Source organism: Geotrypetes seraphini, chromosome 2 (genome assembly GCF_902459505.1).
Source record: "Geotrypetes seraphini chromosome 2, aGeoSer1.1, whole genome shotgun sequence".
Lineage (NCBI taxonomy): Eukaryota > Metazoa > Chordata > Amphibia > Gymnophiona > Dermophiidae > Geotrypetes > Geotrypetes seraphini.
In genome coordinates this window covers 227,573,722-227,600,692 of record NC_047085.1, presented here as the reverse complement: position 1 = coordinate 227,600,692, position 26,971 = coordinate 227,573,722, and the positions used below count along the sequence as shown (strand labels likewise).

The 26,971-nt window shown below is 41.4% G+C and overlaps 1 protein-coding gene across 12 annotated transcripts in view; it reads left to right on the top strand.

The window, feature by feature from the left end:
* MRTFA (myocardin related transcription factor A) overlaps positions 1–26,971 on the top strand; it is a 323,237-nt gene that overhangs the window by 265,720 nt on the left and 30,546 nt on the right. For 11 of the 12 annotated variants that reach the window (XM_033935101.1, XM_033935100.1, XM_033935108.1 and 8 more), the window contains 3 exons: positions 717–1,784; positions 8,379–8,489; positions 19,549–19,707. In XM_033935101.1, coding sequence (XP_033790992.1) covers positions 717–1,784; positions 8,379–8,489; positions 19,549–19,707 — 1,338 coding nt within the window. The remainder of the gene's footprint in view (positions 1–716; positions 1,785–8,378; positions 8,490–19,548; positions 19,708–26,971) is intronic. The other variant, XM_033935099.1, reaches the window with a different exon arrangement.

Genomic DNA, 26,971 nt, shown 5'->3' with positions numbered 1-26,971 from the left:
CTGTAATAATTTGGCTTATTCAGTTTTCTTGATAGTAGAGGGGATATATGTGAAGGGGAGGGGAGACAGGGGTCTTGTTGATCCTTGCTCTGTATTATTTGTGCGGATGGGATCAGATGGTTTGCGTGGACCGAGCTCGTGGAAACAGGGCAAAAACATTTTTTTTAAATTTCAGTCTTAGTAGTTTGCTGGTCCACAAAATAATTATTTTATTTCTGCTGGTCCATAGGTGTAAAAAGGTTGAAGAACACTGATCTACACTACATTTTTTTCCTTTAATTTTTTCAATTCCACTAATTTCTTTTTCTTCCTTGCTCCTCCCTGTCCTCTTTCCCTCTCTCCCTATTCCCTTTGCACTTTTGAATTTTTTTTCTCTCCTTTTGCACAGGCATAATTTTATGTTTTATACAGTATTTGGCAGCAAGGAATTTAAAATCTCTCCTGCTCCATTCCATGACACTTTTTTAGCCTGTTTGATCTCTATTTTCCTATACTCCCCAGCACACTCCGATGCACTTTTCCCTAACCAGTTGCTGTTTGATGGAGGTTTAGCTCACCTATTCCTTCACTGCTTCCCACTTCTCACTCTCCTCTACAGGTGAGACTTCCTTTCCTTGATAGGTTTGTCAGATTTAAACAATCCATCCTTGAAAGGATTCCACCATAAGTTGTTTTTCTTCTTTCTAATGAAAAGGCTCCAATTTCCTTTCTTCTAGGTGGCGGAACTGAAACAGGAGCTAAAGCAGAGGGGCCTACCTGTATCAGGGACAAAGATAGACCTTATTGAGAGGTTAAAGGCCTATCAGGAATTGAATGGGATTACCAACAACACTGTGATGGTTTCAAAGAACGGCACAACCACTGCCATTCTGCCAAAAAACGGAGAGATGGTGGTAGCCTTCCCAACCTCCCGGCTGAGCTCAGGGCCAACTTTGATCTCCACTGTGGCCACCGGTGAAGTAACAGGAGCTAAGGTAACGAGTGGTGCTGTCATGAAGTTTGGTAGCACTGGCTCCACACCACCCGTCTCCCCTACCCCATCTGAGCACTCTATGATCAGCACAGATGAGAACTCAACCAGCGATGCCTTTGGGGAAATGGTGTCTTCTCCCCTGACTCAGCTGACACTGCAGGCCTCACCAGTGCCGCTGCTAATGAAAGAGGAGAACCCTGCTGTGGTTTGTTACCCAGCCATGGCATCCAGTGGCAGTAAGGAGACAGACAGTCGAGATAAAGACCAGATGCTGCAGGAGAAAGATAAGCAAATTGAAGAGCTGACTCGTATGCTGAAGCAGAAGCAGCAACTGGTAGAGATGTTGAGGTTGCAGCTGCAGCAAGAAAAACGTTCACAGCAGCTGGGACCAAGCAGGGTAAGCATGGCTTCTGGCAGAGTGCAGGAACTCAGCTACACAGTGAAGCAGGAGAGTGATTTTAAAACTTGCCAGTTGACTGGCAGTGGTTTCATCTCAGCCACTGGCCAAATGGACATTACAGAGACCCATCCAGTGCCAAAGAAAATAGTCGTAAAGCAGGAGATTCTAGGAGATGCTGAGATGCCGTGCAAGTCACCAGCTGTGCCACAAGTCTTTCTCAACCATCTACCGCAACTTCAGGTAGAAAAGGGGGGCCAGAACAAGCTGCTGAAGGTGGTAACCCCATCTTCAACACTCTCCACAGATGTCACTGGACCCCACCTAGTCCTGACAGTGACCAGTCCAAACACAGAGCGACGAAGCTTATCCCCACAGGCTGCAGACATGAGGAAAGGATGCGCTGTATTACAGGTTTGTGCCTTGCTGTATTTGTTCTCCTTCATCTTCCATTACTTTTTGTGAAAGAAACTGGTTTTTTTCAGTTTGTATTATTATTTGGCATCTGTTTTGAGTTGGCAGAAATGTTGGTGCTTGTTTGCATAGCCACCTGAATATTATTTGATAGAGAATTTAATAGTAACCACTCCCTACCGCTCCCCTCAAGTATATTTTCTTTGGGCTTCTGTATCCCTACTCATTTTAAAACAAGCACCCATCTATGGCTAGGAAAATAAGTTTCAGCTTAACCTTACAACAGTTGAATTCATGTTAACAGTATTTTATTTGCCTTTCTCCCTGACGTTTTCAGGAGATTTTTAGCAGTCTGACCATCTCCAGTAGCAGTGTAGCTCCTTTCCTGCTTTGTTTAGTGCATATACCCCTCTTTTCTCCAGTATGCCATTCTGAACCACGCAAATCCCCTTAGACCAGGGGCCCCTTAGACCTGCGGCCCCATGAAGTATTTTGTGCAGCCCCGGTCGAGGGCGATGCAGTGTTTTCCTCTGCTGCCTCCGGGTGTTTACCATCTTGCTGGCTTCCTCCTCTGTCTTGCTGCAGCGTTTGCGCATTTGTGCGGCCCCAGAAACATTTTTTTTTCAGCCAATGCGGCCCAGGGAAGCCAAAAGGTTGGACACCCCTGCCTTAGACCTTCTGAATTGGAATTCATGGCACCAGAAGGAATTTTCTAGGGCGTTTCATATATAGCCTGACCTGTAACTATACCTCCAATTAGCAACTGGCCTCTTTGTTGGTATGAATAATAGAATTCTTAAGAATTCTTTCCACACATATGACTAGATTCTTGTATTTGTATAAGGCATATGGCAACTGGAATAAAAGGCAAAGTGAGTAATATAAACTGAGATTTATATTCAGCAAAATCTGGGCACACCAAAGACCCACCCAGTATAGTTTACAACAGCACACCTTTTTAAGTCAGATAGTGAACATATATTATTCCATCATATTTACCATAATGCAATTTATTTGGACCTAGTATAACTTCAAATTGTGTAAATTGTCTCTGGACATACAGGCGCTGTGTCAGGGCCATGACAGTCCTTGAATGCATTACATCATCACCTTTATGTTTACTTGGCCTGCTGTTTAATCCTGAGCCTTATTCTTTGGAATGCATAGAGGGGCAGCACCTGGATACCTAGTTCATTGTGTTTAATGCTGTGTTCTTGTTTGATCTTTACACTGGAGTCAGGACTTTTGACCGATAGTGCCTTCAACAAAGGAACTGTGCCCTACTAGAACAAAAGGGAGATCATTTAGTCTGGTGGCTCACTCTCAACTCTGAAACCCTTTGCCCTTGAGACTAAGATCAAAACTTAGCTAAGTGTCCTTTTGTAAGAACTTTTTGGCCAGACGTTTGATCTAGATTTTAATTTGCTGTAGTTCCTATGAATTAATGAACAACTGATTTGCACATTTTAAAAAGTTCTAAAGTGTATACAAAGCAGTTAATAAATTGATTTTTAAAAATCTGAAAACTAGTGGAAATTTCAGCAAAATCCAAAAATTAATATCACATTTATAGAATGTGCATATAATAACAGATAAATTGCAATGAAGAAATGACAATATCTTATCAGTTTGGACAAAAGACATGTCCTAAATGCCAAGTATTTCCCATTATACATTGCAAAAAATCTGAGGAAACTAATAGGACCCCCAAAGAGATCAATGGCCTGTCCACAGGCAGAAAATAGTCTCCAGTTCTCCACTACATCCCTTGTTCAACACTATCCACACAACAATATGAATTGAGGTATAACCTTCCTGCCAGTAGCCATGCCAAAATGCTACCAGGTAAATCTTAACCAGGTATGCATTAAATATAAGCAGGGCTATAGAGTCAAGTTAGTAAAAATGTACTTCGACTCCAGATGCAAAATAAAAACTTACAACATTATAATGTATGATAAATTTATCATTTATGCTTATATGCACATTTCTAGTATGTATATTTCTCAAAATATTATGATGGTTAATGGGTTTTTTAAAATTGTTTTGTAATCTGCTAGGGCCTTTTGGAAAGGTAATAAATTTCAAAATAAATTTAATTGAGTAGTCTAGCTTGGATGGTTAATCCTTCTGCCATCTGTTCGGTTTTGGGTTGGTTTTTTTTTTCAAAACATGATGGATTGAAAGAGGATACAACTTGAATTTGCATTATGCATTTTTGCATCACTTTTGTTTTCTTTTTTTATTATTTCAATTTTTAACAGTCATTAAACCAAAGCCGCACGTCAACAGCCCCAAAGCCCTTTAAATCTCTATGGGCTTTGGGGCCGTTAACGCATCGCAGCCGCTAGCATGGCTTTGTAAAAGAGGCCATAAGTTTCCAAGTTTATTAAAGTCTTGATATACCGCCCAAGGCAGAACATCTGAACGCTATCTATAATGATAGTAGTAGAAGAAATTGAAAGGGGTGAGAAAGGACAGTAAGTAGGTTAAAGAGGGAAATTTAATACTTGATAGGATAGTAGGATTGGGGGACGGAAAGATAGGGGGAACTGTCCAACTGCCGTCACAGATTACTCTGCTATCATCTTATGACAGCGATATAAAAAGGAAGGACTAGTGAGTGAAGGATGGGCATAAACTGAATGCATCGTCAAAGAATAGTTTTGAGTTGGGCTTTGAATTTATCCAGGGAGGGCTCAAGTCTAGGATAAGAAAGAAGACTGTTGCAAAGGGAGAGCCCAACTACAGAGAAAATGCGATAGTGAATGGTATCAAAAGTTATATGATGGGAGTTTGGGATCACCAAAAGATTTTTTAAATTAAATTTTAATCTTTATTGAAAATATTTTGTTAATATATCAACAGAATACAAAACAAACCCCATACAACAAATAGACAAAACATATCATACAGTCTTCAAGTATCCATACCTCTAATACAGGAGTGAGACCTATTGGTGAAAAGACATCAATATAAAAGAGAATGATGTAGAGTACCACCATCCAATGTCTAGCAAGATTAGAGTCCAACTGAAATTCACAAAGACTTAAATTGTTGATACCAAAATTCAAAAGAATGCCACCTCTTCTGGAAGGCAGCTAGTTGATTCTGATGCATGGCTGTCAGCTTGCTTAAGTAATAAACATGCCAAATACTGTGAATAGTCTGCGATAACAAAGGTACATTCGATGAAGACCGCACTTCGCTATCTCCCTGCGGACAACCCCTATAGTACCTTAGTGATGATCTTCAGTGTCCAGAGGTTGCCACTGCAATAGGAAAAGTTTAGCATCACAGGATATAGATATCTGAAGCATATCAGAGAACAAGTGGGCATAGCGAGATCAAAAGGCTTGAATCAAGGGGCAGTGCCACCACATATGAATCATAGAAGCATGATGGTAGATAAAGGCCAAATGGCCCATCCAGTCTGCTCATCCGTAGTAAGAGATCCCATGTGCTTATCCCAGGCTTTCTTGAATTCAAACACAGTCTCTGTCTCCACCACCTCTTCTGTGAGACTGTTCCACGCATCTACCACCCTTTCTGTAAAAAAAATGTAAATCCCATGACAGCCACCCCTTCTCCAACAATTAGAAGACAAAGCAATATTATACTTAAATATCCGTGAAGGATACAAATTAGGCCATCTATATAGTACTTTGAGCCACTGCTCAATCAAAGTGGCAGAAATAGAAAGTTTATGCATGGCAGCCTGTATGGAATCCTGTTCCCGAATAGACAAAGATGCACCCAAATCTTGCTTCCACTTCACTTTATATCTATAAATCCTTTTAACTCCCCCTTGAAGCATAGCATAATACTTTGTGATAAGCTTTCATTGATTAGAGCTTCCCAAAAGCAATTCCTCCCAAGGAGTGAGCAGTAGCTACAGCCAAATTTTAAGAGCATGGGAAAATAATAAATGTCTCACTTGCAAATAGATATAAAAGTCAGATGATAAGAGAGAATATTGAGAACACAGTTGCTGAAAAGATTTCAAAATTCCCTCATATAGATCCCCCTCCAATGTAATACCCTTAAGTACCCAGCCGTTAAGAGACTTATCCCACGATGGGGCAGTCACCAAAAGATTTTGATTTAGAGGAGCAAAGTACGCAGGAGGGAGTGTAGGGGATAAGGTAACTGTTGAGAAAAGGAGGAGTTGGGGGGGGGGTTATCTTGAATATAAAAAAGATTATCTTGAATACTATCCTGTGTATTATGGAAAGCCAGTGTGAAGAGTTTAGAAGAGGAATAATGTGATCAAACTTATGAGCCCCTGTGGTATTTTATGGATTTTTTTTTTTTTTAATTATAATTTTGAATACATTACAATATTCAATAATTCCAAAGGAAAAAAGGAAAAATCACACAAAACAATACATAATCAAATCATACATACATAATTCCTTTTAAGCCCACATTAATGAGGAGAACATGTTACTATTTCTAATCAAATAAATTCAAGAAAACTAAAGGACAATAATTCTCGGTTCATGCTAAACAACCTTGAATCATTCCTTACTAAATGGGATATTAATTTAATTTAATTTCTCCTCTTGTTCTCAGCTAGATGAAACAAACTCATTTCTGTTCTCTCGCAACTAAAAATTGTTGTAGTTGTATAGGATCCCAAAAGGCATACTCAGTATCTTGTAACTTAATCAAACATTTACAAGGAAATTTCAGGTAAAAAGATGCCTCTAGGGCCAAAACTCTATCCTTCAATTTCAGAAATTCTTTCCTTCTCAATTGAGTGGTTCTAGAGACATCCGGAAAAATCCTTACTAAGTCCCCACAAAATTTCATTAACCTGTTTTTAAAGTAAAGTTTCATTAATAACATCTTATCCATCTCGCTCATGCATGTTATCACCAGCATGGACCGACTCTGGATCACATCCTGTGTATCTTCCAGAAATTCGGTCAAGTTTACCTCTGGTGTGGCCAGATGGTCCACCTCCTGGGCAGATTCAATTTTTTTTGGAGGAATATAATAATAATTATTTATTGGAAATTTCTCCGCATTGGCCATTCCCAGTACTTCTTTGAAAAACTTCCTTAATAAAATTTCAGGTGACAATAAATGAGTTACTGGAAAATTGACCCTGTGGTATTTTATGGATTTTAATTAAAGAAGTTTACCCATCCATTTGATTTATCCTTACCCAACTATCCTTGATAAATTGTAACACTAACCTAAACCTTGTTCTTTCCTTCTATACCAATACATTTTGTTTTGATTTAGTGTTTTTGTATTGTTTTTTAGTTATAGTTCCCTTCCTTGTATCTTCTTTTAAATTGCAAACCACATAGATTTTACTCCTTTGCATATTTATGCAGTCTCTCAAATCAACTAAACTAGGGGGAATTCATCAATGGGCGCTTACCGATTTAGCCCATAATAATTGCTAAGACACCCATAGGAATATAATGGGTGCCTTTGTGTTTAGAATATGCTAATCGCTAGCACCCCTTGAAGAATTCCCTCCTTAGTATTCACCGTTCTGTTTAACGTACTGAAACAAGAGAAAAACAATTGTGATGTAATCCCCCACAGCTCATCAATGAAAGGCTGCAATAGGATGGTAAAACCAGAGGGCATAAATTAAGGTTGTGGAGTGGTAGACAAGAGTAATGTTTGGAAAATCTTTTTCTCGGAGAGGGTGGTTGATGCCTGGAATGTCCTCCCAAGGGAGGTGGTGAAGGGGAAAACGGTGATGGAATTCAAAAAGAGTGTGGTATGAACACAGAGGATTTATTTTTTTTTTAATAATTCTTTATTCGTTTTCAAATTGAACAGCAAGTGCACAAAAGAATATATTATACAAATTATATCACAATAGCACATTAATATAATCTATCACATAAAAATCTAGTGATCTAATCTAATCTAAACCTTAGGTTTGTATACCGCATCATCTCTACATTCGTAAAGCTCGACACGGTTAACAAGAGTTAGGGTAGAAAGGATGCAATAACCCCCCCCCCCCCAAACCACCCATCTTTCATCACATTTTCAACAGAAATGTACACATATTATATATCATATTATGACAAATTATGTAACATTAATCCCATCTCCCTCCCCCCTTTAGTGTGCTAAATAAGAAAAAGAAAAGGAGAAGAGAAGAATTGATGACTATTCACCACAATATTTTGCCAATGGCCCCCATATTTTTATAAAGTTAATAAATGTCCCTCTTTGTATTGCTATTCCATTTTAAATATATGGCATAAAGAATTCCACCAAAAAGTGTAACTAAGGTTTCTGTGATTTTTCCAATTATTGGTTATATGTTGGATGAAAATGAAGGGTATAAATTGAAGAACTAAGACCGGTACTGGGCAGACTTGCATGGTATGTGTCCTGTATATGGCTATTTAGTTTAGAGGGAAGGCTTTAACAGGAATTCCAATAATCTGGAGAAGGTTTAGATTGGCTGGAGTGAGCTTCAATGGCAGCTCCAGTAGTTGGAACCTAAAAGCAGTACTGGGCAGACTTCTACGGTCTATGGCCCAGAAATATTAAAGAAAAAAGTTAGTGTAATTTAATCTAGAAGCCTCAATGTTCTCTTTCCTTCCACAGAGGACCCAGTCGGTGCCCGCAAATGTTTCAAACCAATTGCAACTTGAACTTCCTACAAGCAGCTCTCTGCCAAAGCCACAGTTGCAGGCAGGACTCTTTAATCAACCAAAGGTAAGATGCAGTTAAAGCTGCTATGTTACTAATCTAATCTAATCTGGTATTTCTGAGTTGCACTATGCCTAAACAGGTTCAAGGCGACTTACAATGTTTTGAGTTACAGAATGAATATACTACTTTATAGCAGTTTGAGGAGGTCAGAATTATGGATAGGGTAATAGAGAAGAGAATGGAGGTTCTTTGATTGTACTGGTATGGAGTTTGAGTAGAGGGTGCGATTTAGTTATATTAATTATTTTGTGTTAGTTGTCTACAGTGTGTATGCTTTCAAAGAAGAGAGTTTTTAATTTTTTTCGGAATCTGTTATAGAATGTTTTCATCCTGATGCCATTCAGGAGGTTGTTCCAGGTCTTGGTGCTAAGATATGTAAAAAGTGAGTCAAATACATGTTTGTATTTAACCCTTTTGGGTGACGGGAGTAGCAGTTGAAGCAATTTCAGTTTTCTGGTTGACATAGACCAAGAGTTGACAAATAAGTTTATAAGCGGTTCAACAGTTTTTGCATCCAAGTTTATCCAAGTTTATCCAAGTTTATTAGGTATTTTTGATTTATCGCCAATTCAAAATTCAAGGCGATGTACAAATAAAATCGTTGGTGACACACTTGCAATTATTAAATTAAACATACAATTATCTAAAATACACATAACACAAATAACGTTACATTTAAAAGTAATTTAAATAGGTTATAGTGAAACAAAAGGAAAAATATTTAATGGTTACATTCGATAATACAATCACTAATTCAAATTTAAAATATTTAATTAAATTCAGGGGAAAAACAATAGGAAGGGGGACAAAGACAATTGACCTTTTGAATTATGGATGCGGAGAGAAAAAAAAGAAAGATCAGTTATTAAAGGCGTCAATATATAGAAAACTTTTAAGTTCTGACTTAAATTTTGTTAAGTTTTTTTCCTGTCTTATGTGCAATGGAAGATTGTTCCAAGATTGAGGAGCTGTTATGGAAAAGATAGTGTTACGCCTTGTGTTGATAACTTTTAGTGAGGGAATAGCTAAAAGTTGCTGATCTTGAGATCTAAGAGATCTAGAGGAAGTATAGGGTATTAAAAGTCTAAATATAAAGGCAGGAGTTTTGTGTTCTAAAGCTTTAAAAATGAGTAAACATTGTTTAAATACTATTCTATGTGCTACTGGGAGCCAGTGTGCTTTCTTAAGCAGGGGTGTGACATGATCGAATTTTTTAGCCTTATAGATTAATTTAATTGCGGAGTTCTGGATTATTTGTAATCGTTTAATTTCTTTCTGTGACAGACCTGTAAATAGAACATTACAGTAGTCTAATTTAGACATTACAAGTGAATGAATTAAGATATTCAACGATTTTGAACATAAAAATTTAGATATCGATCGGATCTGACGAAGTCTATAAAAAGTGGATCTTACGACTTGACTTATATGATCATGAAAGGACAATTTATTGTCAAAGGTAACGCCAAGAATTTTAGTATTATTAGTCATTTTTAACGAAATGCCTTTAATAGTTATAACAGAAGAAAGTGTTTCGCCGTCTTTCCAGGGAAAGAACATAAGATTTGATTTTTGAATGTTTAAAGCGAGTCTATTGGTTTCAAGCCAGTCATAAATTTGATGTAATTTCTCGTTTATTGATATTATTTCTTGCGGGTTTTTGGTATTTACAGGATGTAATAATTGGATATCGTCTGCATACGCGTATACTGTAAATCCAATAGATTGGCAGAGTGTTAACAGTGGTGCTAGGAAAATGTTAAACAAAATCGGCGAGAGTATTGAACCTTGTGGGATTCCATACGGAAGGGAAAAACTGTTCGAGATAGTATCATTAAAAGAAACGCTAGATGTGCGGTGATCAAAATATGACTGGAACCAAAGTAAGACTTGGTCTACTATCCCGATTGATTGAATTCTATTTATTAAGAGATCATGGTCAATGGTGTCAAAAGCAGACGATAAATCGAGAGAAATCAGTATGACAGAACTATGGTGATCTAAATGATATAGTATTGATGTTGTTAAACCGATTAGAGAATGTTCAGTAGAATGGTTTAATCGAAATATAGGATTTTAAACATTATACTTGATAGTTTGAAGGTGATGCAAGTTTTGACAGGCAGCCAGTGTAAATTCTTATAGTAGAGTGAGACAGAGTCAGATTTTTTTAGTTTGAATATCAGTCTGACCGCCATGTTTTGAATCATCTGTAATTTATTCAGGAGAGTAGAGTTTTAGACCCGCATAGAGGGAGTTGCTATAGTTCAGCTGGGCTAGTATGAGCATTTGCGTTAGTATAGTAAAGTGGCGTTCTTGAAAAAAGGGCCTGATGAGTCTGTCTTCTCATATTGTAGAAGGTTTTCTTCCTTAGATTGGATACTTGAGATTCATGTGATAGGGTGGAGTCAAGAATAACTCCTAGTACCTTGGACAAGTTGATTTCCAGCGTGACTTCTGAGGTTACAGCATTAGGAACTTTGTGTACAGTGTTACGAACCCACAGAATTTAGGCTTTGTCCGCATTTAGTTTGTTGGATGTGTCTCAGGTCTATATTTTGTCTATTCCATTTGATATATTGTGTTGTTAGAGTCCCGGCTATTTGGGATAAGCAGAAGTATGTCTCTGCGTTTGAAAATATGCATTTATTGTTGTCGAATTTAATGCTGCCTAGGAAGCTCATGAACAGGTTGTAGAAGATTGGTGATAATGGCGATCCTTGCGGTATGCCACAGAACATCTGCCAATTTTTTGAAAAAATTTCATCTTTGTATACAAGATATTGTCTGTTTTGAAGGAAGTCCTTGAACTACAGTGCCTATTTCATTGAGTTTGGCTAGTAATAGCTGATGATCTACCGAATCGAAGGCAGTGGATATGTCAAATTGGAGGAGGATTGCCTGGTGTTGCTTGATTTTGGTGGTTATTGTCAGTAACAGGGTCTCTATGCTGTGATTTGAGCGGAATCCGAATTGAGTAGGATGGAAGAAAGAATGTACTTCAACATAGGTGAAAAGTTGTTTGCTAATGTGCATTTCAAGAAGTGTGGTTAGTATCGGTATTCCAGTTATGGGTCTGAAATTTGAGAGGTTAGAGAGGTCTATATTCAGGGCTTTAGGGATCAGCGTGAGAGCAATTAGCCCCATTTGGGATGGTAGGTGGCCTTGGTGAAAAAGATTGTTTAGGAGATTTGTCAGCCAGTCTATGATGTAGTCAGTCTATGATGTGGTCTGCAAATAGACAGTTGGGGCATTGGTCGAGTATACTGTTACAAGTAGATAGTTTTTTAGGAGGGTAGCAGTGGTTGTTTGAGATAAAGGCTGGAAGATGCTTTAGATTCAGTTTGCTGAGTTTGATTTTGGAAGTATATGATTTGGTTGGAGGGATATAGGGACAATGGCAATAGCTTTTTTTGACTTTTTAAATCTTGTTTTGGAAGAAGTCTGCTAAGGTCTGCGCATTAGGTTGAGAGTCAGTGTCTGATTGACCTAGGGCCTGGGGTGATGTTGTGGTGCACATTAGACTATGCTTTCTGATGTCAAAGTTATTGCTCTCAATTTCAAGAGTGTAGTTGGGGGGTTTTGGCTTCTGCAATATGGAATTTGTATTTGTTGATATCTGATCTCCAGGATGATTTGTCTTCTGGGAGATTTTCTTTTTCCATTGTCTTTCTAGTCTTCTGCAAAACTGTTTTTCTGCTTTTAGGGCATCTGTGAACCATGGTTAGGACTTGGTTCATTTTTTGCTTTTGAGACGAAATGGTGCAGCGAAGTTGAGGCTTTTCTCTATTGTATTGTTCCAGTTATCGAGTAAGGTGATGAGGCTGGTTGAGGTGATGTTTAGCATTTCAGAGGCCTTGTTCCAGAATTGGTTAGTGTTAATCTTGCCGCCTTTTAGGGTTTTCCAAGTAGCGGTTTTGAGGGTGTGCTTTTCCTTGAGGCGGTTGAGGGTAGTGGTCTGACCAAGGGACTGTTGTCCAGTTAGTTTCTGTTATAAGCATAGGAGGGTTTCAAGATATGAAGTCTAGGGTGTGTCCTTTTTTTATATGTAGGTCCTGATGACTTCAGGTCCAGTTAGCTGTCTAGTAAGAACCTATGAATGTTTGTGGAAATTGTGTTGTCCTAGGATTCAAGCAGGATGTTTGTCTCCTATTGTGTTTCCCTGAAAATAAGACACTGTCTTATATTAATTTTGGGCCCAAAAAAGCACTAGGTCTTATTTTTAGGGATGTCTTAATTTTTTCATGTACAGTGATCATCTCTCCCTTCCTCTCCTCCACCTCAATTCTTCCTATTTTCTTTCTCTCCCCCATATGTGCATCATTCCTCCCCTCTCACCTATCCCCTTATGTAGTATCTTTCTATCCCTCCCTCCCATCCCTTGTGCAGCAGAACCCTTGCAGCTTCTATCCCTCCCTCCGGGTGTTCCTCTGCTGTGTTATTGATGACATCATCAGCAATGCAGCAGAGGAAAGCCCAGAAGATAGAAGGCCACGAAGCAGCCTGTCTAAATTGCTGTCGGTTTGTTATAAGGTATTTATTTCAGCTTATATTAAGACCTACCCCGAAAATCATGCTAGGGCTTATTTTCGGGGTAGGTCTTATTTTCAGGGAAACACGGTAGGACTATCAGTCTGGTATATTGACAGGTTAGATTTGAGATAATTTCTTGTATTTTTGTGGCACTGTTGGAACAGGGTCCTGGGGACTGATATAATAGTAATAACCCAATGCTGCTGGACTGTGTGTTTGATGTATCTTCTAACTTACTGATCATGTATTCTATTTCTGGTTGTATAGCAGAGTCAGGAAGTCACTAAAATTAGAGTTTTGGGGGTTATTCTTGAACAAAAATTGACATATCACAATCAGATTAGTGCAGTAGTGAGAGGTTATTTTCAGAGGTTACAATGGGGGTAGTAATTACAGGTAGTCCCCTGGTTAAGAACGAGTTCCATTTTTAAAACCATTCCTAAGCTGAATTTGCATGTAACTCGATTATGTTAGAATCTGTATGTATTAACTATTAACTCTCCTCTTCCCCCCTCTTAAATTCAATCAATTTGTACCTCGCTTAATCTATTGTAAACTGCATAGAACTTAACGGTATTGCAGTATATAAACTGTTATTATTATTATTATCAATTGCTCCATTCTTGGACTCATCACTGAATGTCCTTGTACATTCACTGATCATTTCAAAGCTCTATAAAGGAGTCGCTCTTAAAGAAATCCGTCGACTACAACTAATTCAAAACATCGCAATTAAAATTATAACAAATAGGAAAAAATTTGATCATGTGACTCCTCTTCTCAAAGAAGCTCATTGGCTTTCAATTGTCCACAGAATCTCCTATAAAATAGCACTATTCAAAATATTAACAACTAAAGCCCCATCATTCCTATAAAAGTATATTATTCCATACATTCCTACTAGAAGCTTACGATCAGAGGACAAAAACCTTCTAGTAATTCCATCGCTTAGTATAATAAATACAAGACAAAGATACAATCTTTGCAGTTACAGTGCCCAGAATATGGAACTCCTTACCATCATTTATTAAGGAAGAAAAATCATTAAGTAAATTTAAAGGACTGTTAAAATGCTGGTTGTACAAGGATGCCTTTGAGACCTAATCGTTGGATTTTCTTTTGAACCCGTTCACTGCAGAAACTCGCGTTTCCTCTGTCTTAGGTTCCGAGAAATTTAAATTTTTTTTAAAAAACCTCTTAATTTCCTTTTTAATTTTTATTATACTTTTAAAATTCTTACCCTCCCATTGTACTTACCTTTCGTGTTTCTTTACTATGCTTATTGTAGTTCTCCCCTCTTCCCTTATGTATCAGTCCGTAATGTTTGTGTGTTTATTGTAGTTAATAACTGAGGCCCTGTTTTTAATTGTAAATCGCTTTGAATTCATGATATTGCGATACATCAAAATTTTAATAAAACTTGAAACTTAATAAACTTGAGATGTGGAAGGAACTTTTGTAGATCAGAGCAAAGCCACCTCCCCGTTTGTTTGGTCTCTGAGTGGATAATGCTATATAACCTGGTGGACATAGGTGGGGAAGTTCTGGACTTGCAGTCTCTTTTAGCCAGGTTTCTGTGAAGGTGGTGAGGCCTGCATTGTGTGTGGAAATCAAATCATTTATTAGTAGTGTTTTGTTGGCTATAGACTTTGCATTAATATAAATACATGGGACTGGGATAGTAGTTTTTTCTTTGGAGGGAGACAGATGCAAGGGGATTTTTTTTTGCAAGTTGGTAGCAGTTATGTATGGTGGGGTTTTAGGTTTCCTTTTATTGGCTGGGTGGTTTCCAGTGATCTATCCCATTTTGTGCTATACAGCCCTACGAGGATAACTAGGAATTGCAATTTATTTGCCTATCCAAAAATTACTGGCTGCAGATACGGGTCTTTTTTGGTTAGGACTCTTGCATTTCAAGCAAGTAAGCAGCAGTCCTGTTTGGGCAGTTACATTAATGGAGCCATGCTGTCTTATGGCGCATTTCGAAAAGAAATTAACACTATACTGTTTGATAAATTCATCTCCTAATTGAAGTTTCATTGATAACAAAAATTTTATATTGTGTATACTTAGGAAACATGTTGTATTTAACTATTTGTACTTTGCTGATTGTCCAGCTCGCTTCTGTGTAAACCGCATAGAAATCATTTGATTGTGGCTGTATAGAAGAATAAAGTTATGTTTTTTTTTTTATTTAATATTTATTGAAATTTTCAATATATTCAAGCATATTATAACTTGTACAGAAAGGAAATTTAGCAAGAAATTAATACAAATGAAAAACATATATCAAAGAACATATAAGCATAAATTTCTACTCAAGTCCTCAATAAGATCCAAGAAGGAAAATAGGCGATAGAAAGAAATTATTATAAGACAAAATAATGGCTAGTCGAATGAGATTGAGGCACCCTTTCTTAAACTAAGCACTTTCTTTCTCCAAAGATGCAGTTGTGAGAAAAGTTGTCAGTTGAGATGGCTCAAAGAAAACATATTTATGAGAATGGTAATTAACAACACATTTACATGGGTGTCGCAAGTAAAAAGTCGCCCCCAGAGATAAAACACCAGGTTTCCTTAACAGAAATTCTTTTCTCCTTCTCTGCGTTTCCTTGGCCAAATCTGGGAACATCTGAATTTTACAACCTAAAAACTCTTTTTGCTTATTTTTAAAGAAAAGTCTCAGCAACCAGTTTTTATCTGGTGCGAGAGCTACTGTCAATAATAAGGTTGCAGGGGTCACTAATTCTCTATCAGACATTTCCAATATATTGGATATATTCATTAAATCAGGTCCCGACTTCTGTTGTAATTGCTGTTGTTGTTGGTCTTGAGGCTTACTTGGAAGATAATAAACCTGCGTAAATGGTGGTAATGATTCATCAGAGAGTTCCAATATTTCCGTCATATAACGTTTCAACATTTCCCTTGGGGCTATCACAGAGACCCTAGGGAAATTTATCAATCTGAGATTATTGTTACGAGAAAAGTTTTCCATTGCTTCCATTTTCCTTCTTAAATTGGTATTATCTTTAATTAATACCTCAGTAATTTGTTGTGATACTTTAAGTTCTTGATGAATATTTTGTATTGAAATTTTTGAGTCCTCAAGTCCAGTCTTTAAATTTTTAATCTCAGTTCCATGATTTTCTAATTTCTTTTCTACTTCTTGTAATTGTGGATTAATAGATTTTGCCAAATTGGCTACCAGGTCCCACAGAGAGTCTAATGTAACCTCTCGGGGCTTCAAAATTTGCAATGGTTGTAATTTTAAGTTAATTAGCTCACCCTCTGGCAACATGTCTCCTCCTGCAATCTGTTGGATTTTCTGTTGGATTTTCTTATCCCCCACTGCTTCTTCCACAGTCTCCTCGTTAAGACTCCTCTGCTCCAGCAGGGAGTCCCGTGGCACAGTCCCCGTGTTCTCCTCCTTAGCCTCCGAGAGGAAGTGAACTCCAACCTCAGGAAGTTCCTCCTCTCGCGGGGAACTGGTCGACTGAGGGCGTGGGGGTGGTGCTCTCACTTCGGGGCTCAACGATGTCTCCAGCCCCATGGTGAACGCCACTGACGCGCCTCCGCCGTGTGTCTCCTGCGGGGAACTCCCCGAAGCTATCGGCGTGCCCTGCATTCTCCTCATCAAGTCCTCGATGTTCCCGAAGACGGCTGTTCTGGAGCGCTGCGAGGCTCCAGCAGCGCTACGTCCCCTCCTCTTCGGCATCGTGAAACAGGTAAAAATTTGAGTGGACAAATTATGTCAAGGAATAGACGGGAGCGTGAGACTCATGCGACTGCTCATGCGGCCATCTTGGATCCCAGTCTCATAAGAATAAAGTTATGTTATGATTGTGGGGATTGTTTTATAAGTTGAGTTTGGATTATTCATGGTGTGGTGATTGATAGATACAGTGGGTCTGGGTGGGTGGTGGTTGTGATGTATAGGATACCACATTGGATAAGAGGTGTTAATTGCTGGATGATCATTAGCTAGGTTGAATGGGTAATGCTTGAGCCCACTTCATGGATGTGGTTTAAGCAGCGATGGGTGAGTAAGGTATGACACGTTGGAAGTGTGCAAGGCTTCTAGTTGTAGGGTATGGGTCTTGGTTGTTGTTTTGTTTGTTGAGATGGGGTAGGCGACAAGTCTAGAGAGCCTGAGGGGGACTGGGTTTGAAGTGATGATTAGGTTGGAATAGATTAGCAGGTTGTGTGGTAGGATTGGCAGTGGGAGCCTTAATTGGTAAGAACCAATTGTTTAGGTAGAGAGATGGGAGTATAAGTGTAATGTGAATCTAGGGGTGGGCAGGGTGGGAGGGCATAGGCTTCAAGTCTGTGAGCACAATGTGGCTGGGTCTAAGAAGTCAGTACTGTATATATTTTTCAGAGATACGTTGTTCAAGACAGAAGTTGAGTAGAAGAGAGATGAGCAGGAACTGTGTTTCTAGAGCAGACAGCTGGATTTAAATGAATGCTGATAGGTTAAAAAAAAGTCTGTAGGATGGGCCCAGCAGTTTGCCTCAATAGCTAATATTTTAGCCTTGGAGTTTTCCCGAAAGATACCTGGGAAGGGAGCCAGAGAGTGAGTGTTATGTGTATCAACAAAGTATTATTAGTAGCAATTCCTCTGTATGCTGTAATTGATTGTACTCATTCCTGGGGGGATTCAGCATTAAAGCATAAATAAAATCAGTGCACAGTTTAGCATTATGCATTCTTTCTTTGTCATAACACTGAATAATCAATATTTGAGTGGTAAACTAATTTAAATGGCATTATAGAAGAGAGATTAAGTCAAAGGTGCAGAATTTATATATGTTTGTGGTGCAGAATTCCTCCTGGAGTAAGCATTATAGTACCGCAACCCTTCCCTACATAATTCAGCATCTCCAGAAACAATCCTGGCCCCAGTGATTTATCACTTCACATCATCTTCCACACTTCCTTCAGAATCCACCTTTGCTCTTTACTACTTTCTGTCAACTTAACCCCCTCCCTCCAAAGGTTTCTGCCCCTTTTCTTTCTCCTCTGTGGTCTTCACATCCTCTTTCCTTCCTTGCCCACTCTGCATTCCTCGCCCTGTCCTGTCACCTCTTGCTTCAAAGGTGGAGGAGGATGCTTGGACTAGTTCTAGGCACAGATACTGAAAATGTGCAGCAGGTGTGGCAGCAGGAGGGGACCAGGACTACCACAGGGCCTGTAAGTGGGTGCCAACTTAAAGCCTGCTCCGATTCTTTCAACATTGTCCTCAGGCTACCCACTGCTCTCTGTTAGCAACTGGACATAGGATTTGCCCCCAGCAGCATCTTCTGGTTACTGAAAACAAGAGATGAGGGAGAGGGCAGGGAGAGAACCAGCCACCCTTTATCCTGTGGAATAGTAACCGTTTCTGTAGGGGGAAGAAATTCTGTTCCAGTTCTGCCTTGTGCATTGCTGCATAATTATACATTACTTACGTATATTAGACTTGGGAGGCATTGTTTATTGAAAGCTTCTATACTGCTACTAATGACTGGGGAGTCAATTCAGAGCGGTTTGCATGAGCTTCTGTAATGGTGCTACAATACAGAGTTAGTGATTTTTTAGATGGTTTTCAGTACAGACACATTTATACCATAGTCAATCAGCTTATGTATATATACATATAATACTAGTATCAGGTACTTAGATTGTTCCACTGTTTTTGTCATTTTTCCCACCCCTCCTCTTTTTGTAAGATGGGTCTGAACTTTAATAGAAAGTTTGGGGCTCATAATCAAAACTTTAAAACGTCCAAAAACCAGCCTAAGTCGGCACTTGGACTTCCAAGTGCGAGTGCATTGTACGAGTAGGTGGGGCCGAAGGCCCTGATTGGCTCAAAATCACCATTTTGATCCAATCAGAGCCTTTGGTCCCTCCCACTGTACCCCAAGATGCATTGAGAGGGGGAAGCCCCATCATGTGCAGCATGTGGACTTGTAGGCAGGAGGGAGTGAGCATCCCTCCTGCTGTTTTCTCTTCTGAAGGTGGGGGGATGTGGGGGCGGAGAAGTTGGGGGAGATACAGAATATCAGGGGAAGGGCTCCGTAGCTCAGCTGACCCTGGCAGGGGGAATCCCCATCAGCTGAGCCACTAGGAATCCCTGAAACTGGCTCAGTTGATGGGGATTCCTTCTGGGAATGTCTACAAAACTTGCTTTTGTACATTTTTTGTGCGGATGTTTTTATTTTTGGAAATAAGCAAAAAAGGTAGACGTCCTAAGGACCAAAACTTATACCTAGCTCATTTTCAAAAATAAAAGATAGATGTTTGGCAGCTTTGAAAATGGACATTTTTCCTGCTGGGTTTGTAGACGTCTTGTACAAAAGGTCCAACCTCAGACTTAGGCACATGTTTGATTATGCCCCTCTTTGTCTGTTGCAGTTGTAGTTCTTTTTAATTCAGTGAATTCATTTGATCAGCTAATTGAACACCATCGTGGCAGAGGGAGAAGGGAACGGTGTTAAAACTCTGCTTCTGTTAAAGCCAATTTCTGCCCATTTTCCGTCCTCTGCAGGATCAGAAGCAGGGCCAGCAGATGGCAACAGGCACCTTGCCTAATGCTGTATTGTCTTTCTCGGTTCCACCTAATTTACAGCCCTCCTTCAATGGACTCCACAAGCAACTTCAAAGGGGCAATAAAGTCACCATTCAGCATAGCAGTACCAGAAAAAAGGTAACATACCCAAGACAGAACTTCTGTCTGAATTTTATTTATTTTTTTTTTTTGGGGGGGGGATGTGTAAATGTCCCACCTCCTCCTAAGCTTTCCTTTGCAGGTCTCTATCCATATAACAGCAGGATATATATTCCTGTTTGTATTTGTTATTAGGAGGTATTTACTACCCTTCTGAAGAAATTTACCAGAAAGACAGTGTACAGCAAGAAATTAAGACAAATATTCACATCACAGTCCACATTTTAGCATATTATGCTACTTACACATTACTTCACAATATGGTTGGCTGCAATCATCATACCCATCAGAGGAAGTTTCAAAAGATATGGAAACCTTTGTGGACAGCTATGCTATACATAGCACATACCTGAATTTTGAACTGTTGATATCCTTAACATGTTATATTTGACCCTCAAGCTCTTAAATTCTTTCAGACTTAGATAAGAGTTCACCAATTCTAAAAGTCATTGTTTCTCTTTAGGGAGGGTTTAAGGTGATAGTTGGAAAACAAAATTCTTCTGCTGTTATTTGTTTCATTGTTTTGTAGGCTTTTCAATAAAATTTATATTACCAAGAAAAAAAAACAGTACACATTCCTTAACATCCTATTAGGCCACTCGAGATCTATAGCATGGTCGAACAGATGGAGGTAGAGACTTGAAGATTCCAATGACATCACCGATATAAGGAATGATGCAGTCAGGAATATTGTAGTATTTCTCTGCTTCTATCAATTGGTATAGGTGAACTAATGCATCAGGGTCTCCTGCCGTTTTTTTGTCCATGTTTGGCGACATTCCCTGTGCTTTGGCCTACAGCCCTTGACTCTGGTTGTAGTATCTGAGGAACTCTCTCCCAGGGTCTGAGGCCATGGGGCTAAGCATTGGTGTAAGTTCCTCCTGCTTCCCCACCCCAAGTTTCTATTCTATGTGCAATGGGGAACCTGCTGGGGACCACTCCCTCTGCTGGACTCTGGGTTAGAGAGTTGCGCGGGGACAGAAATCCCACCCGTCCCCGCCAAAATCCCACCCGTCCCCGTGAGGAATCTCTCCGTCCCCACCCGTCCCCGCGAGGAATCCCCTCCGTCCCCACCCGTCCCCGCGAGGAATCCCCTCCGTCCCCACCCGTCCCCGTGAGGAATCCCCTCCGTCCCCACCCGTCCCCGCGAGGAATCCCCTCCGTCACCATCCTTCCCTATAAACTTCAGAAATAGTTATTTTATTTAATTATTAAAGGCTACTGAATTAAAGGCTCTGGTTGAGACCCATTTACAAATAAGCAAAGAGACTTTATTAATTTGGAAATATTAATTGGGAAGAATGCATACTTTGTAAATGGGTTTCTACCAGAACCTCTAATGTAAATATAAAATATAAATACTCAGCTGATGAGAACCCACAAACTGTCAGCTGAGGACTTCCTTTGCAGTTGGCCGGGGGTCCCTTTTGCCAAGCTTGGCAGGCAGCAGTAGCGTCCCTGAGTCACAGATGCTGGCACCTCAGTGGCTCATGGATGCTGCCAGCGACTGCTGCGCTTGTTGGAGGGGAGTTCTGGCCATCTCTAGAGGAGGTCCTCTGCTGGTGGTGCTTGGGGATCCCCACCAGTCACAGCAAGGGTCAACAAGTACTTCAACACTGTAGAAATAAAACCAGAAATGCATTTCCTTTTCTTTTGAACACAAAACAAAGACATCTGCCATATACATTTCCCAAAGCTAACATATTTTAGTCAATAAATTCCGTTTTTTACCTTTGTTGTCTGGAGACTTATTTTTCCATAAAGTTGGCCCCAGTTTCTTTTTTCCGCTTTCCCATCTTCTGTAAATTCTTCTGTTGCTGTCCATTGGTTCCCCCTACCATGGTCCAGCATTTATCTCTTTCTCATCTTTCGTGCCTGCCAACCAGCCCCATGCCCAACATTTCTCCTTCTATCACCCCTCTCCAACACTATGCCACATATGCCCTCCATTCCCTTCACTACTGTCCAATATTCCTCCCTCTTGCATCCCTTTCAATCTGTCCCATTGTTCCCTTGCCACATTTCTCACTCTCATCTTTTTCTTCCCTATCACATTCTGTACCTTCCTCCCTACGACCAAAAATTCTCCTCTTTCTTCCATTTGCCGTGTGTACACAACCATCTCTCTTTCCCGCTCATTGACACACCCACATCCAATTCTCTCTTTCTATTCCCTTCCCCACCTCAGCATCTCTTTCCCTCCCTTCCTCTCTCCCCAGTTCATGACTTCTGTGTCCAAAAATGCACTCCCTTCCACCACTTCATTCGAATCCAGATAACAGCAAGGGTTGGAGGCAGCCTGCAGCAAGCCATATGTAGCCGACCCAGAAGTCTTCCCCCGAAGTCAGAGCCGACATCGGAGGGAAGGCTTTGCATCAGTCTGGCGGTGGCTGAGGTGTCAGGTGGGAGGGGGTAGATACTGGATGTAGGAGGTGAGAGGAGACAGACTGTAGATAGAAATGGGGAGGGATCAGACACACTGGATGAAAGGGGAAAGATAAGACAAGCTGGAATGCCTGGGGAGAGAGAAAAAGACATGATGGATGTAAAGAAAAGGAGAGGGGAGGAAGACATTGAATGGAAAGGAGGAGAAGGGGAGGATACGGATGGAAGGGAGGAAAGAGAAAGATGGAGCAGACACTGAATAGAAGGGGGAGAAAGAGAAATGAAGCAGATGCTGGGCTGAAAGGGGGAGAAAGATGGGCAGATGCTGGATGGAAGGGGGAGAAAGAAGGGTGGATGATGGATGGGATGACAGAGGGGGCAGAAAGGAGGAAGAGAGGAGACAGATCAGATGCTGGGCAGAAGCAGCAGACAGAGGGGCAGATGCTGGATGGAAAGAGGAGGAGGGGCAGATGCTGGATGGAAAGGGACCTCAGGTCAGCATCTGAATGGCTGTGCAAGTCTACATGGGTCCAAATGGTGCCACACACTGCTAGACCCCCCCCCCCCAGTCCATTGTGCTTTCTAGAAGCCAGTATTGTGGTGCAGCCTGGTCCCTGCTAGGTTTTCTCCCCCTAGATTGGGACAGACTGTGCTTTTGCAGGCAGAGGCAGAGTGGTGAGCCTGCACGATGGCGCAAACTAGCCCCCCTCCCCACCCCACCCCACCCCACAAGTGTCCTCCACCCAGAACAGGACCGAATCTGGGTTCCCAGTGGCTGAGCAGTGAGCCTACCAAGGCATCCCCTACCGAGAATGGAACCAACTCTGCATTCCCGGCCTTTGTATGAGGGAGGTCTGGTGCCCCAGAGTAAGAAGACTTAGAGCAGGGGTGCCCACACTTTATGGGCTTGCGAGCTACTTTTATAATGACTAAGTCAAAATGATCTACCAACAATAAAATTTAAAAAAAACACAAAGCACAATGAAAGGCAGAGAAAATGTTAATTATTCATATTCCGGGTTTTTTCAAAGAGGTCACGGCAGATGACTCTATGCAATGTCACCTCGGTAACAAAATACAAAAATAGACAAATACACCCCCTCCCTTTTTACTAAACCACAATAGTAGGTTTTAGCACAGGGAGTTACGCTGAATGCCTCGCGTTGCTCTCAATGCTCATAAGCTCCCTGCGCTAAAAAACGATATTGTGGTTTAGTAAAAGGGAGCCATAGTGCAAAATATAGACAGCAGATATAAATTCTCAAAACAGACACATTTTGATCACTAAATTGAAAATAAAATCATTTTTCCTACCTTTGCTGTTTGGTGATTTCATGAGTCTCTGGTTGCACTTTCTTCTTCTGACTGTGCATCCAATCTTTCTTCCTTTCTTTCAGCCTCCTGTATGTTTCCTCTCCTCCAGACCTCATTCTCTCCCCCAACTTTTTCTTTCTGTCTTCCTGTTCCCCCTTCTTTCTGTCTCCCTGTCTGCCCCCTTTCTTTCTCCATGCCCTCCCCCAAGCCACTCGGTTTGCTGCCACTGCCATCGGGGAATAGCCCCCAAGCCACCGCTGTCCCAAGCTTTCCCTGCAGAAGCGTCGCGCTGACCAGCATTCCGCTCCCTGATGTCAGTTCTGACGTAGGAGAGGAAGTTCCGGGCCAACAAGGCATTTCTCCTCATTCCATCCAGCCTGAGCCCCATCTCTCCTTGATCCAGCATTTCCCTTCTGTGTCTGTCAGAATTATCATTCCACCTATTTTCCAGCATCACCCTTCTTTGTGTCCATCTCACCTATATCCCTATCTCACCACTTTTTCAGAATCTTCATTTGTCTCTGTCCTTGTCTTTACCCCATGTTCACCATTTACCCTTTCAATGTCTTTATCTCCCCCCCATACACACTTTTTCAGCATTACTTCTATGTCTCTATTTCACCTCCTCTTCATGTCCCCTCTGTATCTCTATCCTTATTCAGTAGGTCCTGCTTACTCTTTCTCTTCTTTGTGTCACTATCTCCATTTTCAGCTTTCCCCCCTTTTCCTTTGTTACTGCACCCGGTAGCCAGAATCTTTCCACCCTCCCTCCACTCCGGCCCAGCCCAGTATGAAATATTTCCTTTTTTTTCCCTCCCCTCTCTCTTTCTCTCTCTCTCTTCTCCTCCCTCACCCATGAGTCCTGCACCTGGCAAAACCCCCCTGCTCCGCGGCTCTCTTAAGCAAGTCGTCAGCAGTGGTGATCAAGACAAGCTGCCGACATCGAGGCCTTCCCTCTTCGAGTCCCGCCTTTGTGGAAAAAGGAAGTTGAAACAAGTGGGACTCGCAGAGGGTAGGCCCCGACGTCAGAAGCTTGTGTCGATCGCTGCTTTTGAGTTGCCGAAGAGAGCCGCGGAGCAGGGGGTGTGGCCGGAAGCAGGTAGAAGGGAGAGGGAGATAGGAAGGCTGTAGAAGCTCCGGAGCATGACACCAACCCCGGCCAGGATGATTTCTTTTTCAGGCTGCTGCTGCTGCCGCTGCGTCAAGTCCTGCGTCGCGGCGGGAAATAGCCATGCTGAGCAGTGAGCTCAGCACGTACACAGATGAAAGCCTTGCTTGCTGATTGGTCCGGCGGCACGGCGGGGCGGGGCCGCCGGACCAATCAGCAAGCAAGGCTTTCATCTGTGTACGTGCTGAGCTCACTGCTCAGCATGGCTATTTCCCGCCACGACGCCGGACTTGTAAGCTGCATGCCTGCATCGCCAGAATTTAGGTAGGCTGTTTTCATCCCCGTGGGAGTCCCGTGGGCCAGGGGGCATCCCCGTGGGAGTCCCGTGGGTCAGGGGGGCATCCCCGTGGGCCAGGGGGAGAACCCGCGGGATACCCGCGGGACCCGCGGGAACCCCGCAATCCCCGTTCCCGTGCAGACCTCTACTCTGGGTCAAGGGGGAAGCCAGGAAAGCTGGATAGCCTCATTCGGGCCCCCATTTTCAGTCCTTCAGAGCACTGTAGGCAAGCGCTTAGTATTTAGAGGCACACCCAGGGGGAGCCCCCAGGGTCTGTAGACCCCCAACTGGTCACAGTCCCCTAAGAAGATGGGTGGGGCTGGTCTGTACAGGGTTCCCACATCCTACTTGTTGGAAAATAAGAGGTAGATGAGATTTTCCAGGAAAGGTGTTCCTTCCTTGGGGCTCCACCTCAGAATCTGGAAGGATCTCTCCTGATGAGGATTCAGCATCCTGTAGAGAATAACATGGGGAAAAAATTTTTCTGTGAGCTTAGTCCTTGTCCTTGCAAGCTTGATCCCTGCAAACCATCTGATTCCATCAACACAAGCATCAAATAGTTATGATTTTATATTGAACTTATTTTATTAAAGTATAAAAAAAACAATATTCTGTATAATTGTCATTTTATAAATCACAAATAATACAGAGCAAGGATCAACAAAATCCCTGTCTCCCCTCCCTCTCACAAATATTCCCTCCACTATCAAGAAAACTGAACAAGCCAAATTATTACAGAATGCTACATCGAAAAATCAAGCTAACGGAATACTTCAGTCACACATGGCAGGAATAGTGTTAGGGGAGAGCAACTAGGGCAACTTCCCCCTGGTCAGAGAGAGCCCTAAGCCAGCTGGAAGCTAAAGAAGCATGGCCTGGGCTTTGCAGTCACAAGTTATGTTTAACATCTGCTCTAGCAGGATACATATTTCAAATCTGATATATTCTAATCATAAAATAGAAAATAAAATTATTTTTTCTACCTTTTGTCGTCTCGTCATTTTATTCTTCAAATCAAATTGGTCTCAGGTGCTGGTCTCTGTTTTCTTTTGCCTTCTTTTAACTCACTTGCCAGGTTCTCCTGACCATTTGACATTTCTTCTTTTTCCATGCTCATCATCCATCTTCTATCTCTGTGTTTATATTCCCCATGTTCAGCATCTCCCTTCTTTATGCCTCCTATTCGTCCCTTTCCAGCACAGGTGGTCTTCTCCTTCATCCTACCAGTAAGATACAAGGGGAGAGCCAGAGAAGAACGGATCAAGAGGACTAACGAATGGCTACGGGGATGGTGCAAGGAGATGAACTTCGGCTTCCTGGACCACGGAGAGGCACTTCAGGGACTACAGGGACCAGATGAGCTGCACCTAACCAGAAGAGGGAAGAACATCCTGGGACGACGCCTGGCTCACTTGCTCTGGAAGGCTTTAAACTAGGTGAGCCGGGGGAGGGGACCCACTCTCACACTCATAGGGTAAGTAACTCTGTGGTAAGTAATCACGCGAATACTAAAAGGAGACAGAGGCAGTACCAAAGGAAATAAAGGCATGATCGAGGAAGACGAATTATCTCGCGTCAATATGGAGAGAGGCAGAGCGAGAGACAGAGACTTAGTATCTGAGGTAAGTAATCAGGTCAGTAAAGTGGGGGACAGAGGGAGGGACGGAGACTCCATCTTGGAGTCAGAGGTGAGACATCGCATGGACACTGAAGGAGACAAGGACGACAAAGGTAAGATTGAAGGGGACAAACTGTCTCAGACAGAAAACACTCCATGCAAACAGAAAGAATGGACAACCATGTATGCTAATGCCCGTAGTTTAGGCAACAAAATCCTGGAACTGGAAACGGAAATGAGAAACGCCGACCTTGATGTAGTGGCGATATCAGAAACGTGGTTCTTGGAGTCCCACGGAAGGGATATGGTCATACCTTACTCCGTCAAGACAGAGAAGGCAAACCGGGAGGAGGGGTAGCTCTGTACATAAAAGACAACATCAAAGTTACTAAAATCACAGACATCAAGTATACGGGAGAATCCCTCTGGGTGAACCTTGCCAGGGTCAATAATAAATACCTATATCTTGGTGTTGTATACA